Source organism: Myotis davidii, unplaced genomic scaffold, assembly GCF_000327345.1.
Source record: "Myotis davidii unplaced genomic scaffold, ASM32734v1 scaffold132, whole genome shotgun sequence".
Taxonomy (NCBI): Eukaryota; Metazoa; Chordata; class Mammalia; order Chiroptera; family Vespertilionidae; genus Myotis; species Myotis davidii.
In genome coordinates, this window is record NW_006285258.1 from 1,645,617 (window position 1) to 1,662,610 (window position 16,994).

General features: G+C 36.5%; 1 protein-coding gene across 1 annotated transcript in view; it reads left to right on the forward strand.

The window, feature by feature from the left end:
* The window catches only part of DMXL2 (Dmx like 2), a 145,315-nt gene that overhangs the window by 66,580 nt on the left and 61,741 nt on the right, over positions 1-16,994 (forward strand). Inside the window, 5 exon segments of the mRNA XM_006755995.2 lie at positions 1-107; positions 1,315-2,011; positions 2,352-2,473; positions 8,528-8,617; positions 10,910-11,027. The exon segment at positions 1-107 is cut by the window's left edge and continues 150 nt beyond it. Of these exon segments, the coding sequence (XP_006756058.1) occupies positions 1-107; positions 1,315-2,011; positions 2,352-2,473; positions 8,528-8,617; positions 10,910-11,027 (1,134 nt within the window).

Genomic DNA, 16,994 nt, shown 5'->3' on the forward strand with positions numbered 1-16,994 from the left:
AGAATCCTGACATGCTTTTTACTATACACCCTGTAGATGGTACCTTTCTAGTGTGGCACATAAAGTACTTGGATGAATATAATCCTGGAATATTTAGACAAGTCCAGGTATATTTTATTGACAAAACAATTAGTACATTTTATATAACTATAAAAGGAAGCAGATTATATGCAGATTTAACAGGTTTTCAGAATTACTCAAAGATTTTTTAAGAAAATACATTTTTATTGATTTCAGAGAGAAAGGGAAACGGAGAGAGAGAGAAACATCAGTGATGAGAGTGAATCATTGATTGGTTGCCTCCTGTACACCGCCTACTGGGGATCAAGCCTGCAACCCGGGCATGTGCCCTTGATCAGAATTGAACCTGGGATCCTTTAGTGTGATGCTCTGTCTCAGGGGTCCTCAAACTACAGCCTGTGGGCCCCATGCAAATACAAATATTGTATTTGTTCCTGTTTTGTTTTTTTACTTCAAAATAAGATATGTGCAGTGTGCATAGGAATTTGTTCATAGTTTTTTTTAAAACTATAGTCCGGCCCTCCAACGGTCTGAGGGACAGTGAACTGGCCCCCTGTTTAAAAAGTTTGAGGACCCCTGCTCTATCCATTGAACCAAACATGATAGGGCAAAGATTTTGTTTTTGATAAGCAACTGAGAAGAGAATACTTACATTGCAAGCTTGAATAGTTCAAAGTAAAATGAATTGGGCTTGAAATGTGAGACTGAGTATTTGAATATAGGTATGTTGATATTTTTGGCAGTATTTTGAATAAAGTAAGAAACTACCTAAAAATGTGATTCAGGATGAGCCCCCTCCTCTCACCCCTGAGTATATTAACTAAGTCTAGCTAGCTTTATCTGTTATTTTTTTGAAGTTTAGATGTGGTTGTGGTCATTTATTTGTGTAAGCAAGGCACATGAACCTTTTTTTCCTTTAGTCTTCTCTTACACTATGACAGTGATGGCGAACCTTTTGAGCTGGGCGTGTCAGCATTTTGAAAAACCCTAACTTAACTCTGGTGCCGTGTCACATATAGAAATTTTTTGATATTTGCAACCATAGTAAAACAAAGACTTGTATTTTTGGTATTTATTTTATATATTTAAATGCCATTTAACAAAGAAAAATCAACCAGAAAAATGAGTTCCGCGTGTCATAGGTTCGCCATCACTGGATTAGACCATAAAAAGTTGAAATTATAGTTTTTGCTAGGAAGCTTAGATTTGGCATTTTGAAAATAGAAAATTTTTGGAAGACTTTGAGAGGAGGCGCAGACTACTTACACTTAATCATATACTTGTGTTTTTCAGGTTTCTTTTTCTTCTCGGATTCCTGTTGCATTTCCTTCTGGTGATGCAAGCTCTCTTAGTAAAAATATCATGATGTATGCCTGCATAAATGCTACAAAAGAGTCTCATCCCACTCTGCTATACCAAGACATGATGGCTGTAGGCAGTCCTCACAGATCACAGTCACACTATAGATCACACAGTACAAATATGAACATTCTAGCGCCCACAGTAATGATGGTCTCTAAACATATAGATGGTTCTTTAAATCAGTGGGCAGTCACTTTTGCTGATAAGTCTGCCTTTACCACTGTTCTAACTGTATCTCACAAATTTAGATATTGTGGTCATCGATTTCACCTCAATGACCTGGCATGTCATTCAGTTTTACCACTGTTATTGACGTCCTCTCATCATAATGCTTTGTTGACTCCTGAATCAGATTGTCAATGGGACTCAGTCAATAAATTGAGTAGGATAATGGATCCTGTAAAACATATAAAAGGTTCTTCGAAACAACCTCTTAGAAATGCAGCTACTCGTACATTTCATGACCCAAACGCAATCTACAGTGAACTGATTCTGTGGCGTGTAGACCCAATAGGACCTTTGTCATACACTGGAGGAGTATCAGAATTGGCTCGAATTAACTCTTTACATACTTCAGCCTTCTCTAATGTAGCTTGGCTTCCAACTCTGATTCCCAGCTATTGTCTTGGTAAGTTCATTTTAATTGTGAACTTAATAAAAGCATTAAACTGTTATTTGTTATCCACCAAATGGTTTATACTTGTCATTATTAGGGGGATTTTAAATAAGTATTCAGAATGTAGGGATCAGACTTACGTTTAGAATTTCTAGACATTTGTTTTTAATCTTTTCCCTCTCATAACCTAGTTTCTCTTGAAATTTTTTGCCAGTAATTTTTTATCCATTTATTTTATGTGCTTAATTACAATCTTGACCATGATTATGCCTAAAAAGAAAAGTATGAATATTGTTTCTTATACTTTAGTTAATAATAATCTACATTATAATGCCAGTGTTTACTTTTTCAGGCACATACTGCAATTCAGCAAGTGCTTGTTTTGTTGCTTCTGATGGCAAAAATCTCAGACTCTATCAAGCTGTGGTAGATGCAAGGAAATTACTAGATGAACTGTCAGATCCAGAATCTTCAGTAAGTATTTACTAAACTTTATTAATATAGCTAAGCTGATAAGAATCATTTTTTTTACTTTGTCTAGGATCTTTATTTGTTGGTGGTTAGGAAATGAGCATATATTCTGGGCTCTGTATGACAAATTCATTTTTTTAAATTTGTGTTCTGAAGTACATGAATCAAAATTATAGTCTACACATCACCCATCAATACATTTTACATTTAAAGAAATAAATTTTTCTTTTTCTAAAATATGACAATTTCTTTTTGACATTTTTTACTTTTTAGTTTGGTTCTGTTAGTCTTTCTAAGGCAGCTTTACTAATGTCTGTGTTAAGGTTAGAACATTTGACTTTTTTTTAGCTTGATTCATTATTTTAAAAAGTGCTATGGTTGGAATATATTATCAGTGGAAGGTAGTATCTCTGGTAGTTCTGCATATGAACTAGAAATTATGTCTATTAGTTAATATTCAGATTTGAATAGTGGATTGTCTATCTATATTATAAAAGGCCTGTGGCCCTAACACTGTAACGACCAAAGACCAGCACAGGTGGGCGGGGCCACATGATTTCGCTGGGCTTCTAGTTTACCTAGTTTATAAACATGCCTCTTTATAAAACAACTCTTCTAATAAAATTTTTTCCAATATTTAAAAACAAAGACTTTTTGCGTGTCTACTTTGTGCCTCGAAATGTGTAGGGGACACAGACTATAAGTTTCAGTGTCTGCCTTTAAGAGCTTTTAATTTAGTTGAGGATAGAAATCCTATATAATAAAGATGTAATATGCAAATGCTTGTTACATAACAACCAACAGCATAACGACCGGATCATGGATCAGCAGGAGGGTGGGGCAGCAAGCTACAAGCAGGCAGTGGAGAGCTACAGGACCATGGCTCCTTTATCTCTCTTCTCATTCATTCGATCTGCCATTGTTGATTGTAAATTTGGTTGACACTTCTCCAATATTTAAAAACAAAGACTTTTTGCGTGTCTACTTTGTGCCTCGAAATGTGTAGGGGACACAGACTATAAGTTTCAGTGTCTGCCTTTAAGAGCTTTTAATTTAGTTGAGGATAGAAATCCTATATAATAAAGATGTAATATGCAAATGCTTGTTACATAACAACCAACAGCATAACGACCGGATCATGGATCAGCAGGAGGGTGGGGCAGCAAGCTACAAGCAGGCAGTGGAGAGCTACAGGAGGGGGCAGGGCAGCAAGTTATGGGGGGGTATGTGGGGGGAGCTACAGGAGGGTGGAGCAGCGGGTGGAGAGCTACATTAGGGCAGCAGCAAGCTACTGGTTACAAGTGGGTGGCGGAGAGCTACAGGAGGGGGCAGGGCAGCAAGCTATGAGCAGGGGTGAGGGAGAGGGGGTTGGAGGGAGCTACAGGAGGGCGGCAGTGAGCTACTGGCACACGGATTCGTGCGCAGAGCTACTAGTTATTAATAAAAAATTAAATAGCAGTTTAAGGCAGAAAAAGTGTCTGAGGACTGTTTGTAATTAATTGTTTAACAGATGGCACCAGAGTATTTTATAATTCAGAGGGTAGAGATATCAGTTTAGGGTAGGCATAGAAGTCTTCATTAAGGACAGTATTTGGATTTATTTGTGATGGCTGGATAATATTTAGAAAGACAGATTCTTTTTTTTTTTTTTTTTTTTTTTTGTGCCTGAGTGAGAGAATGGCCTGATAGTAAGTGTGGCTATAGGAAAGTATATGTATAAATAAGGCTTGTTCCAGCAACAGTGAGAAAACAACTTAAACTGGATGGAGCCAAAGGTTTAGCATCTTAAAATTATAGAGTCAAAAGATACTTTAAAGGTCACTTAGTTTAACCAGCCATCTAATGCTTTATATCCCTCTACCACATTCTGACAATTTGTCATCTGGCTTCCAAAAAAGGAAAACTTAACCCTAAAGGCAGCTCATTCTGTCTGAATTACCCTCACTGTTCTATCAGAATTACATTTGTATTTCTTAAATTCTGTTCATTAGTCCTAGTTCCATTTAGAATAAGTCTAAAGTTCTTTTCCTATATTTCACCTCAGATATTTGATGACAACTATCTTGTACCCTTGAATTTTTACACCTGACTCTGGTTAGGTTTCTTATATAGCAGTCTTATGGTCTCTGTCATTAAATACTATTGTGTTTTGACAATCACACCACCTCCTTTGTATGTAATTGATTCATATTGAGCTGACTCAAATATCCCAAAGTTTTTGGTTTTTTGGCCAGCAAGCCATTCTATATTTGTGCATTTGAATTGGACCCAAATGTTGGCCTATTTTTCCTGTTACAGTTCATTTTGTTAGGCTCAACTTAGCAATACAACTTTTTAGTATATTTTTGAATCCAGATTCAGATATGTTATTATTGTCTGACTTACAGGATCAGCTTATTTGATGAATATTGTATCTACATATTCATCTAAGTCATTTATTACAATTTTAAACAGGACAGGCTTGAAGAAAGAGTCTAGTAGTGTACATTTGAAATCTTGTTTCGTTTTTATTGTCTGGAATATTTCTCCATCTGTCCCAAAGATTTCCATGAGGCAGCTTGTTATATACTTTGCTGAAATGAAATACACCCTGTCTGCCGAATCTTAAGTGAAAAAAAGGAAGTGAAATATATATGCTGTGATTGTTTTAATGGATAGTAGATTGAATGTATACAACCTGTTCTCTCCTGATGACAACATTGTACTAAGTAGATGACATCAAGCACTTTCTGTTTTCCTTTCTTGAAAATTGGAACATTTGCCTTTTTTAATCTTTTGGATATGACATTCCCTATGATTTCTCAGGAAACTTCCTGTGTTGTTCATTGATCTCATTAGCAAAATTCCCCTAACCTGGGCATTATTTTTCCAGAAAATAAAAATTCATTTAGAGCAGTTAGACACATTCTTGCAACTTCTTTATTTATCCTGGCGTTCTACTTCCACATTACCAATGCACTTCTTTTTTTTTAATTTTTTATTTTTATTGAATTTTTACAGAGAGGAAAGGAGAGGGATAGAGAGCTAGAAACATCGATGAGAGAGAAACATCGATCAGCTGCCTCCTGCACGCTCCCCACTGGGGATGTGCCCGCAACCAAGGCACATGCCCTTGACCGGAGTTGAACCTGGGACCCTTGAGTTCGCAGGCCGACACTCTATCCACCAAGCCAAACCGGCCAGGGCCCAATGCACTTCTTTTCTTAAACCTTCCACTAAAAAAAATTTAGAAGTAATACTTATCCATTGTAGAAAATTTCTACTTTTGCAAGCTAAATTATTGAAATAACAAATCAGAGACAAAGTAGGAATCATGGAGTTCTTTATTCTCTGGACTTTACTAACATTAAACCACCAGCCTCTGTTAATGATCTTATTTTTTCCTTTATCTCTATACTCTGAAAACATTAATTTATTCATTGCCTTAGTTATTTTTTAAAAAACTTTTAATTTTAGAATAGTTTTAGATTTACAGAAAAGTAGCAAGTAAAGTAGAGTTACCAGACTACCCCACAGCCAGCTTTCTCTTACATTACCAGGAAACATTGGTCACAACTAATAAACCATTGTTGGTATGATAAAAAAAAAATTAATTAAACTCCAGACTTTATTAAGACTTAACTGATATTTCCACTAATGTGTTCCAAGATCTCATCCAGAAAAACACATTGTGTTATCATTAGTCTTTTCTGATCTGTAAAAGTTTCTTCAGTTTCCTTTTTCTTTTCTAATATATTTTTATTGATTTCAGAGAGGAGGGGAGAGGGAGAGACAGATAGAAACATCAGTGATGAGAGAGGATCACTGATTGGCTGCCTCCTGCACACCCCCTACTGGGGATTGAGCAGAAACCCAAGTATGTGCCCTGACCAGGAATCAGCCGTGACCTCCTGGTTCATAAGCAACACTCAACCACTGAGCCACCCCGGCCAGGCTCTTCATCAGTTTTCTTGCTCATGACCTTGACAGTTTTGAGTAGTACTTGTCAGATATTTTATAGAATTTATTCTCAAATTGGGTTTTGTGCTATTTTTTTCTCATGCTTAAACTGAATTTGTGAGTTTTGGGGAATACCACAGATGTGCAGTACCCTTCTCATCACATTATATGATGGGTACATGCTATCAGTGTTTGCCAGATTTTCCCAGTATAAAGTTATCGTCCTTTTCCCCTACCCTTTCATGCTCTATTTGGAAGTCATTGTGCCACTGTGCACAGCCCACACTCAAGGGAGAGGGGGAATTAGGCTTCATCTCTGCTTGGTCAGTAGGGGCCATTAACTTTGAATCTCATTGCTATAATTGGGTTTAAGTTCTGTCTGGCTATTTTTCCCACTATTCGTTTCATCTGTTCTTTTTTCCTCTTCTTTTTCTGTTTCTTTTGAATATAGTATTTTCTTATGCTTCTATTTTATCTATTTTATATGGGTTTATTAGCTACATCCTATGTTTGTTTTTAGTGATTTGTCTAGGGTTTCCAGTATGCATCCTTTATCTCCAAGACAAGGGAAACACAGATTCCAGTTTGGTATTGTATCATTGTGTAATGATGCCAATTCAGTCATAATACTCCTTGGAACCTAAATTGTAATTGTACCGTCAGTACTCATCACAGCAGGGAAATTGGGGGGTGGGGGCGGGGAGGAGGGGAGAAACAATTAACATAACAGAAAGCTGTTCCTGTTCTTACAGTCACAAAGCCAAGGTTCATCATTGTAGCCTCCTCCTCCCACCACCAAATTCTGCATTCCCTTGGGTGTTTTGTTTTGTTGTGTATTTTTCCCCCCTTTTTTTAACCTGGTGGAGTGGCCCAAACTTTCCCATGGGAACCAGGTCCTTTGAGGTCCTGTCTTTTTTAGTTGCAGCTGTTTCCCATCAACATTTTAAGTAAGTATGGGAATATCAAGAAATCCTTGAATCTCAGACACAGTTTTTTTTTATGTCCACATTTTGTAGTAACAAACCAGGATCATTCACCCTGACCAGTCACTCTTCTTTGTATTAGTATGTTGGTTAAGTAACATGAGTTCAAAATAGTCAAGTGCCTGCCTTAGCTTTCAGGTTAAAGTATAATGGACCTCTGACCATGTTCCCTGACAGAAATGTTTGGCTTTTGAGCACCAGCACTCTTCAGGCACATCAAGTGCAAGATTGTGGGGACAGGGAAAAAATTATATAGGTGCGTTGTTGGGTGTAATAGAGAGGGGGTTACTTCTTCCTCGCCGCTTTGGTCTGCAGACCTCGCTGTAGAGGAAATGGCATCTTATTAATCACCAGCTTAGGCATATACTGTAGTATGGAGGCAGCCCCCACCACACAGGGCATTACCCCCAGCTGGTGCTGTAGTTCAGTAGGCATTCTCCTGTGCTGTGAAGCCAGCTGCTCTCAGGTGGAGAACCACTTGGTTAAGCCCCAGCAAGTTTTGTGGAATTCGATTTGGTACCATATTTCTTCCAGATGGGCTGGAATTAGGGTGAGTGAGTGCTAAAAACCAGTAATCAAGATAATTACTATTTAATGCAACGTTTTAAACAAAATTAAAGCAAAAGTTCCATGATGAATTAAATGTTAACATTTTAAATAAAGACAGGATCTAACACTACCATGGTGAACCATATCAGATCCTGAGGCCAAAAGAAGATTATTTACTCTATAATCATAAGTATATTAAAACTGACAACACTTATTTTAAGTTTAAGTATTTATACTAAAACCAGAATTCATTATAATTTTTATTTTTCTGGCATTTATATAAGCCATCTTTTCAGGAATATTATCAAAATGTCTGTATGGAGCTTTAAGGTTGCAACATGAAGAAGACATGTTAAAAGATGCCTTGAAGTTATTTATTTACTATTTATGTAAACACTTGATTTTTCTAACTGCTTATTTAGTTTAAAAAATGAGAACAAGACTGAGTATAACAAGTTGCAATATTTCTTTGAATGTTTGAATTGTCATTGTCCATCAGTTAAGTTAGAGGGGCCTTTAATATCTGAGATGTTATGTCATATTGAGATAGATTAATAAATTATTGATTTTGTGCTTTTATTTACAGAAACTTATTGGAGAAGTGTTTAATATTGTGAGCCAACAATCTACTGCTCGACCTGGCTGCATTATTGAACTCGATGCAATAACCAATCAAGTAAAAAAATGCTTGTGAATTGGTGATATTAGTATACTTTATCCCAGTGTTTCATATGCCAAACAATATATTTCATTCTCAAAATAATTCTCTTGTTTAACACTAAATACAGCCAACTTCTCTTGATTCTTCTAGTGGAAAACCTAATGATTTAGGAATTATTCTCCTCCAGTTGAATTGTATCTATAGCCATATTTTCTTGTTTAAAAAGATCATTTGATGTAATTGGGGGAGCCATGAGGGAAAATATAGTACAGCTGCATAGATGCTTGATTTGCGGTTTCTCTTACATTATTACTCATTTCAACTCACTAGAGGGTGACTTCATCTTTAGAGTGTTTGCCTTCTTATGCTAAACATTAGGTACTTCTATGAGGTCCACTAAAATGCAGACGAAAATAGAATAAAAATATACATCTTTCTAATCTCAGGTCTTTTGTGCAGCCAGTGTTCTTCCCCAGCTACTAATGAGGAAATGAGAACCTTCTCCCTTGGGAGTTTGGAAATTCATTCTACCTCTCAGGATATTTGTATCTTCAGGATCATATTTACGGACTAAGAGATAGAACTAATATATTCATTCTAAATATAAAAAAAGATTAGTTTGGTGAGGAAGTTACCGATATTTTCAAACAAGGAAATGAAGAGCCCATCATACTTAGAAACAGCTACAGAGTTATGTCATTATTTTTCCATGGTGCCTTTCATGTTTTGGTTTTATTTGGAAAACATAATAATTTTCATCAATATAGAGAAATTACTGCATCAGTTCTTGGCAATAGAAGTCTGGATGCCAGACTCGAATTACTAATGCCTCCTAGGAAACCCTTAACTTTTCTATCCATGCTTTTCTTATACATTCACCCTGTGATTTCCTCCTTCTATTCCATAGGGATATGGTAGAAAAGTGGATTGGCTTCATTCCCATAGATATCTTAACTTTTAATGGAGTGGGTATGAAGTTCACCCCCTGCTTTAGCCCATTCTTTACTCTTTTCCATGGGATATTAATATAATATATAACATATTGTGAATTGCTAATATTCACTAGCATTCTGCTTTTCACTTCATACTTGCTCACAGTTTTTTCCCTTCTAGTTGTGCCTGTCTTTTTTTCTTTAAGATACTTTATTGATTTTTTTTTAAGAGGGAGAGGGAGGGAGAGAAACATCAATGTGAGAATGAGATATTGATTGGTTGCTTCCTGCATGGTCCCCCCCGCCCCACCCCACTGGGGATTAAGCCTGAAACCTGGGCATGTGCCCTAACTAGCTGGCAACCTTTTGGTGCATGGGACAGTGCCCAACCAACTGAGCCACACAGGCCACTGCGTGGCTATGTTTAATAGAAGGCTGGTAAACAGTAAGCTCCGATAAATGGCAGGCTTTTTATAAATGATAAAGTTTAAAACTCGTTCTAGGTTTGTACCCAGTGTATTGTATGATTTCTGTATCTGTGAAGACAGCACCCTCCCCTTTTACTTTACTTATTCTTTCTCTCTGGCAAGGGACCCTATACCATGACTGTGAAAATATTTTTTTTCTTATTTCTACCTTGAAATCTGTGGGGCAACTATCTAATTGTCCTGACATACTTCCATACTAGGCTTCTGTTTGGTTCTAGCCTTTCCATGAATTTCTGCTCATTTTTATGATTCTAAGTTGCCATTTGTGATTGTCTTTACTCTTCTCTGGTCCAAAAACATGATTATGTAGCACAGCAGCTGACAGTGATGCTTCAGCTGTCCTCCTAGAAGTCCTAGTTGTGTATAAGTACATTGCTCCAGAGGTGTGTCATCCTCACTGGCTGTTTCAGGATTCCTCATAATTCCCACCACACAGATTTATTGGGAGTGCCCTGTACTTAGAGAACTTTTCTGGTTTTTGAGTTTTTTTGAAGTGGAATTAAGAAAAGCAAAGGAGTCCTGTGCTAACGTGCCTTCCATAATGAGCTTTGCCTTTTCCAGCCGAGCATGAGGCCTGATACTTTTGAGCTCAGAGTGATATAGATCACTTAACTACATTTTGTTTTTTGAATTCTTTTTTGAGAAGCAAATCTGTTGATTTGTTTTCATTAGAGCTCCTCATTTCTGCTATTGACTGTAGCATCTTTGAAAGTATTTTTCTCTGTCCAGATGACTTTTTTTTTCTGTAGCTTTTTCTCTCTCCAGTTAGTCAATAGATAAAGAAATCATGGGAGAGATTAATTTCTTCTACATTAGTATTTTGGGGCAGTGGTGTGTGGGAGATAAAGAATTTCAAAAATTAAAAACTTTTTTTTTCATATTTGTAGTGTGGTGCAAATACACAATTGCTTCATGTGTTTCAAGAAGATTTCATTATAGGATATAAACCACATAAGGAAGATTTGGAGAAAAAGGAAACAGAAGTATTTTTTCAGCCATCACAAGGTACTTTTTAAAAAGTCATGAATTTACTTACCTTAACCTTAAAAAAAGAGGCCTCCAAAAAGTTTTTCAAGTATAGATCTTTATAACACAAGTAATCACTCTCATAATTTTAAGCAAATATACCAGTTCTATCATAATTGCTTGTTTGTAGATTTAGAAGATATGCGGCTGAAATTACATATTGAAAGACAGTTTCATTGGCAACATAGACTTCTGTCAAGAAATGTTATTTATAGAATACTACTCAGCCATAAGAAAGAAGGAAATTTTACCCTTTGCAACAGCATGGATGGACCTGGAGATTGTTATGCTAAATGAAATAAGCCAGTCAGAGAAAGACAAGTATCATATGATTTCACTCATATGTGGAATATAATGAACAAAATAAACTAACAAACAATATAGAAACAGACTCATAGATAGAGAACAGACTGACAGCTGTCAGAGGGTGAGGGGCGTTGCAGGGCTGGGTGTAAAAGATGAAGGGATTAACAACACACACACAAACAAACTCATGGACACAGACAGCAGTGGTGATTGCCAATGGAAGGTGGAATGGGGGAAGGAAAAAGAGGGCATGGGGGGGATAAATGGTGATGGAAGGAGACTTGTGGTAGTGAATACACAATACAACATACAGATGATGTATTGTAGAATTGAACACCTGAAACCTGTATAATTTTATTAACCTATACCAATAAATTTAATACGTAAAAAAAAGTTATTTATGAAATCTAGTTTAATTATTTTAAATATTAATTTTAATTGTTTAACTCTACAATTAATTTGTTCTGAATGGTAGTAAGTTCCCTGTGGCATCTTAAGCAAACCAATTAATTAGTATAAGTTCAAAATCCTATATAATAAAAGCCTAATATGCTAAGGGTCCGGTCATCTGTTCAACTAATCAAAGCGTAATATGCTAATGATATGCTAAGGCCACTCAACCGCTCACTATGACATGAACTAACCACCAGGGGGCAGACAGTCGACCAGTTGCTATGACGTGCACTGACCACCAGAGGGTAGATGCTCCAACCAGTAGGTTAGCTTGCTGCTGGGATTTGGCCGATCGAGACTGGGCGAGATGGGCTGGACACACCCTGGAGTCCTCCCGTGGTCCCTCCGTGGCTGGCCAACCTCCTGTGTCTCTCCCCGGCCCAGATGGTTCAAAGGTGGGGTCTCTCAAAATCCGGGACCCATTGGGGGATGTTGGAGAGCCGGTTTCTGCCCAATCCTGCAGGCCAGGCCAAGAGACCTCACTGGTGCACGAATTTGTGCACTGGGCCTCTAGTATAATAATAAATTGCTACAAACTTATTGAATATAGAGTGTAAGATACTATGTTGTATGGTATGCTAGAAACTTCAGGTATGCTGTGAATTAAAGGTACTGTCTTACAGTTTCTCTTGAAGTATAACATTTCCTTTTTCTTTTTGTGAAAGTAGTTTTCCATAAGAACTATCAAGAACAAACCATATGATGTTCAGTTCATTTATTTATTTATTTAAATATATTTTTATTGATTTCAGAGAGAAAGGGAGAGGGAGAGAGAGATAGAAACATCAGTGATGGAGAGAACCATGGATCAGCCGCCCTCTGCACGTCCCTTATCGGCGACCCAGCCCGTAACCTGGTCATGTGCCCTTGACCAGAATTGAACCTGGGACCCTTTAATCTGCAGGCTGATGCTCTATCCACTGAGCCAAACTGGCTAGGGCAAATTATTTATTTTTTAAATATATTTTTTATTGGTTTCAGAGCGGGAAAGAGAAAGATAGAAACATCAGTGATGAGAGAAAAATCATGATTGGCTGTTTCCTGTATGCCCCACACTGGGGATTGAGCCTGCAACCCAGGAATTGAACCATGACCTCCTGGTTCATAAGTCGATGCTTAACCACTGAGCCATGCCGGCCAGGCTATATAATGTTCAGTTTAAACTTGAGCTTAAATTATTCCCTTTAGAAGATATAACTTTGTAATTATAAAACTGCTATGTTCCATTTGAACATAGAACATATTAAATAGAACATTCTACTTGAAAGTAGGAAAGACATATTCTAGTTTAATAATTTATTTTATTGGATAAATACTTTTTAGTTTACAGAATATCCAGATACTTTTTCTGGTTTGGTTATGGATTGTAAGTATCTAGATGGACATATTTAATTTTCTTGTAAAGCTTTTGTCAGAGAATTATGTATAGACATTTAAGGAAAGTATAATAAATTCATGCAGATAATTTTCTTTCATTTTGTGGAAAATCAGAATGAGTTCCTCTATGAGGTTTATCTCAATTATCTTTTCATCCCTCAGACTAGTAATTTTTTGCCTTTCATATATCTTTCTTCATATTCCAGAACTTTTCTTCTTTATAACTTATGCCATTGTCAGGTTCAGTTTTTGTTTTTTACTATCACTATAGAATAACTTTATAGATTTAAAATTTGCTTTTTCTTAGCATATATCTTGCTATTTCTAACAGTAAACACATACCAACCTACTAGAAAACAATGCTTATATAAAGTTGGTATTTTTATTTATAGTATTTTTAATTGAAAGGACTTACATTTAAAAATATATTTTATTTTCACTTTTGTTATTTCTTTGTCAATAGAAAATCAGGCCAAAAGATTTTCCTAATTTTTTCTTGATTTTCTTTTATTTTTTTATGCAGTTTCTCCAATATTTTTTTCTGATTTTATAGCTATTTTCTTAAAGGACTTGATATGAATAAAATGATGTGTAATTATGTTTAAAATTACAGCAATTATTTTTAAAAATGCCACTGATAAGCAAAAATGGAGTGCACAGTTAAGTTAATCTCCCTATACCATAACTTAGATTAAAGATTTTAAGATTTTGTCACACTTACTTTACCCTATTTTCCTTTTGTTCTGAAATATTTTAAAGGAATTCCAGCCATCATGTTTTACTCCTCTGTACATGTTTGCTATTAGCATACTAACAACAAAATTCCTCAGAATTATCTAATAATTAGTCCATATTGACTCCATTTAATAGTTTCAAATATGTTGGGGATTTTTATTTTTTGGATCTATATCCAAACAAAGTTCACACTTTGTGTTTCATTGTTAATTAAGAGTGATCCCCCGTTATGCTCTCATTATGCCACAGAGTTGTTTTAGAGGAAGTTATTTTATAGAAATTTCTCTGACTAGTTACTTGTGATGTCATTTAAACTTTTTCTTGAAAAGTGCAAATTAGCTCTATAGACTTTATTAGATACAGATTGTCAACTTCTTAGGCAATTCTGTGTATTTCTGTATCACACCAGAAATAACATGTTAGAATGTCTCATTTTTAGTGATGCTAAGAGTCAGATGCTTCAGGTAGTGGCTCCAATGTAAAGATTGCCAGCAATGTTTTTATATCATGGTTTCTCCCATTGGTAATGTTGCTTTTGAATCAATTATTTCATGAAGAATTACAAATTTATGATTTTCTAATTCTATTGGTTCTCATTTATTAGCTGGAAAGCATTTTTAAAGAAAAACTTGCCCTTAAGAACTAGAGCTATTAGGCTACTTTGGAATAGAGTTATTTTTAGAAAAGGTAGGGTAAGTGCTTAGTTCTTTCCCATTGACCATCTCAGAGGAAGTAGTGTGTGCCCACGTTACCACCAGGAGTTACTGAGGTATTTGTTGTTGGTGTTTGGCTTTCTTTTTCTTTTTGGTATCATATGAACCTATTAAGAAAAAACACACATTCCTCTATCGAAGGATAATATCCTATATAATAAAATGCAGATTGTCCCCTTGGGAGTTTGCTCGCTATGACTGGTCCGTGCACTGACCACTAGGGCGTGGTGCGGAATGAAGGAAGGCCCTGATTGGCCCTGATCACCGGCCAGGCCTAGGGACCCTACCTGTGCACAGAGTTTCGTGCACTGGGCCTCGAGTATATACAGAAAAGTACTCAAATTACTCATGGATATTTATGTTCTTAGCATATTTCAATCAGTTTGCAGACATTATCCTTTTTAGTGCGCACATCACCTGATACTAAGCTAGTGAGGAGCCCTTCAAGTTGGTCCTCTGAGTCCTTTTGACAACCTCATGATTCTTGGTAGTTGACTTTCTTTCTGGCACAACTAGATGTTCCAGGTTCATCTTGTCACTGTCCTTTACAAGAATGGAGTCATTTCTCCAAACTATTTCTTTTAATGGGGAATGGGCTTTAGAGACCACAGTCTGGGCCCAGGAACTGCCTATTCCCCCTGAGTTGTCATATGTTTTCATTTTTTAAGGAAAGGGTTTGTTGGCCTGTGTATAGATCTCATTTCTATATATGAAGAGTACAATTTACATTTATGAATAACAGGGAAAATTATACCCCTAAATAATGTCTTTTCATAAAAAATACATAAAATTTCTAAAAAGTCTCTTCTGTATCACTACCACAACCCCTCCCCTCATGCCTTTTAAAAAATGCTCTTTTCATATAGGAAATATAAGATAAATGCTTCTTTTTAAGTTAAAAGTAAATTCTTAATATGTATTTTTTAAATTTAAATTCTTTGTTGTTTGAAGTATTACATATGTCTCCCTTCCCCCCCATTGACCTCTCCCCAGCTGTCTCCCCCCCTCCCCAGAATGTGCCCTCCCCTCTACTATCTGTGTCTATTGGTTATGCTCATATGCATGCATACAAGTCGTTTGATTGACCTCTTACTCCACCCTCCACCCCTGCCTTCCCTCTGAGGTTGGACGGTATTTTCGATGCTTCTTTGTGTCTGGATCTATTTTTGTTCATCAGTTTATGTTGGTCATTATATTCCACAAATAAGTGAGATCGTGTGATATTTATCTTTCTCTGACTGGTTTATTTCGCTTAGCATAATGCTCTCCAGTTCCATCCATGCTGTTGCAAAATAGGTTCCTTCTTTTTTTACAGCAGCATAGTTTTAGTTTTCCATTGTGTAGATGTACCACAGTTTTTACCAGCACTTGTCATTGTTGATTTGTTGATGATAGCCATTCTGACAGGTGTGAGGTGGTACCTCATTGTCATTTTGATTTGCATCTTTTGGACGATTAGTCACTTTGAGCATGTTTTCATATGTCTCTTGGCCTTCTGTATGCCCTCTTTCAAAAAGTGTCTATTTAGGTCTTTTGCCCATTTTTTGATTCAATTTTTTATTTTCCTTCTGTTAAGTTGTATGAGTTCCTATAAAATTTAGATATTAAATCCTTATCGGATAAAACATGCAGTGGGCTCTCTTGTTGTTTCGTTGATGTTTTCTTTTGCTGGGCAGAAGCTTTTTATTTTGATGTAGTCCCATTTGTTTTTTTTCTCCTTAGTTCCCATTGTCCTAGGAGCTTTGTAGTGGTAAAGCTATTGCTGCAACATATGTCTTCTATTTGCTGCCTATGAATTCTTCTAAGATTTTTATGGTTTCCTGTTGTAACGTTTAAGTCGTTTATCTATTTTGAGTTAATTTTTGTGTATGGTGTAAGTTGGTGGTCTAGTTTCATTTTTTTTGCATGTATCTGCCCAATTTTCCCAACACCAGATAAATGCTTATTTCATTTTTTCCTTTTAATTGCCAATTTTTCAAATAAGGAGTTAGTGCCATAGATACTTTGAGGGGTTTCCTGTGAGACTGGGTTTGGCTTTTGTACTCTCCCTCGCTGTCTTCCTGCCTTTCTCTTCCTTTCTCTCCTCCTTCCATTTCTTCTTATTTGTCTTTTCCTGTGTGCCCTCTCTTTCTCTTTTAGTATTTTTATAAATTAATGTTTTTTAAAAAGTATATAGTCAACGTGTTTTAATAAATGGTATTTATTTATTGTCTAACTAGAGGCCTGGTGCACAAAACTTTGTGCACTCGGGTGGGAGGGGGTTGTCCCTCAGCCTGGCCTGCACCCTCTCAAATCTGGGACCCATGGAAGGATGTCCTACTGCTGGTTTACAGGGATGAGGCCTAAACTGGCAGGCGGACAT